We start from the raw sequence: 2,051 nt of genomic DNA on the forward strand, positions 1-2,051 counted from the left end.
GAGAGGCTGTCTGGAGGGCCGTGGAGATGCCGTGGGACAAGTCAACTGAGGCTTGCACCACCCGAATGGCCTCTCGCGGTCCGTGCTGCAGCGAGGGGAAGGGCTTTAGGCTACGGGTGACTTTCTTGTCACCTCCAAGCACGTGACACTTGGGGACAGACCCCGGTCCCGCAGGGACAAAGGGGTCCTGACGTGCCTGGTCTCGTTGCACCCTAGAGAAGCAAGAAGGCCGGAGTGACAACAGTCACGAGGTGCACGTGGACAACTGCATCCTCAACGCGGAGGCCCTGGTGTGCGTGAAGGAACCTCCAGCCTACACCTTCCGGGATTACAGGTATTGCTGGTGTCTGTCAGCCAGAGCTTCCCCACCTGAGGGCAGTGGCCTGGTGGCCCCTGGGTTGGGAGGAGCACAGGGTGGGAGGACAACCCAGCCTGGGCTCTCTGCCCCTGGCTCTTGCCGTGGTGTTGGGGGCGATGGTTGTCACCTCCGCTTGTCCCCTGCTTCCTTTAGTGCCATCCTCTACCTCAACGGGGACTTTGAAGGGGGAGCTTTCTACTTCACCGAGCTGGATGCCAAGACCGAGACCGTAAGTGGCCCAGCTCCTGGAGCATCCACGTGCAGCAGCAAACCCCGCTCCTGCCTTCTGGCCCCGTCCCCTGGGGAAGTCCCCCGTGCCACCGCAAGGGATGAACTTGGGCTGGGGGGGGACCAACTCACCCCCTTGCCCACCGGGTGCATCCTGACCGGGGTCTCGCATCCATCGCAGGCGGAGGTTCAGCCGCAGTGTGGGCGTGCCGTCGGCTTCTCCTCCGGTTCAGAGAACCCCCACGGGGTGAAAGCCGTGACCAAGGGCCAACGCTGCGCCATCGCCCTCTGGTTCACCCTGGACCCTCGACACAGCGAGCGGGTAAGGTCCCTCCCCGGCAGCAGGTGGGTTTTTCTGGGGGGACAATGGCCATGCTCATCCCTGTGGGTCTGCCCTGCAGGAGCGCGTGCAGGCGGATGACCTGGTGAAGATGCTTTTTGGCACGGAAGAGGGGGATTTGCTGCGGGAACCGGAGCCAGAGCAGGAGAAACCACCAGCTGCCGTCACCGTGGGGAAGGACGAGCTGTGACGTCCCACGGGGACCAGGACGTCCCTGCTGGGACCAGCGACACCAGCGTTGCAGCTTCAGGCTGCTCAGCCGTGGGGCTGCCTGACGGGACCCCCTCCTCTGCCCCATCCGACATGGGATGGGAAATTGGGGGATGCCCTGTGCCACCCCTACGGCATCCAGCATTCCTCCTGCGGAGCTGGCCGGGGGGGTATCACGGAGACTCTGGGGGGGTGACATGGGGGACAAGGGAGGGATGCTCTTTTAGAGATGAGGACCTGGTGCCACGGTAGCAGACACGTGCCTTTCGGCTTGGCGGAACCTGCGGCTATTTAAGTGCCTTCTGCAGAAAATGGGTGAATAAAGGCAGGGTTTTTTAAGGTGTCGTTTGTGGAGTGGGGGGTTGGAGGCTGCTGGTCCCCCCCCAGCACCCTTGGCTGTCATCTGGCATCAGGACGCGTCCTTCCCTCCTTGCAAACGTTTACCCGAGGGTTTTGCAGCCCTGCAACCCCGGGAAGGTGTTTTTTGGGGGACAAGGGGGACTTCTTGTGGGGCAAGCATGTCCCATAGCTGCCAGGGGATTTTTGGCAGGGGTGATGCAACCCCCAGCAGAGCCCCGCAGCATCCCCAGGAGCCCGCTCCCGCAGCGTGGGAAGGGACCCGCGTGGTCAGGGAGGAGGGAACCGTCCTTGAACAAGAAGGACATTGAGCGCGGTGGCACCCCTGAACAGGGCATCGAATTGTTCCCGCGGGTGTCCGGCCCCGGCCATTACCATAACCATCCGGGGAATGTGAGTAAATAAATCCTGCCCAACGCAGCCGCAGCCGGGCACCCCCGTAATGTTTGGAGAGGGCGTAGGGCAGGTCCTGTTCACCATCGGGGTGGGAGCGGGGGTCCTGGGGGATGGTTTCTCCGGTATGAACGGATGGTCCTGCTGGTGGTCGCCCACCATCCC

At 63.0% G+C, this 2,051-nt stretch overlaps 1 protein-coding gene across 1 annotated transcript in view; it reads left to right on the plus strand.

Annotated features, from left to right (window-relative positions):
- LEPRE1 (leucine proline-enriched proteoglycan (leprecan) 1) overlaps positions 1-1,116 on the plus strand; it is a gene marked incomplete at its 5' end in the record, with an annotated part of 5,922 nt that extends 4,806 nt beyond the window's left edge. Inside the window, 4 exons of the mRNA XM_009694614.1 lie at positions 217-334; positions 512-587; positions 768-908; positions 988-1,116. Coding sequence (XP_009692916.1) covers positions 217-334; positions 512-587; positions 768-908; positions 988-1,116 — 464 coding nt within the window. The remainder of the gene's footprint in view (positions 1-216; positions 335-511; positions 588-767; positions 909-987) is intronic.
- Between the last annotated feature and the right edge of the window lie 935 nt (positions 1,117-2,051).

Source organism: Cariama cristata, unplaced genomic scaffold (genome assembly GCF_000690535.1).
Source record: "Cariama cristata isolate BGI_N322 unplaced genomic scaffold, ASM69053v1 scaffold11392, whole genome shotgun sequence".
Lineage (NCBI taxonomy): Eukaryota > Metazoa > Chordata > Aves > Cariamiformes > Cariamidae > Cariama > Cariama cristata.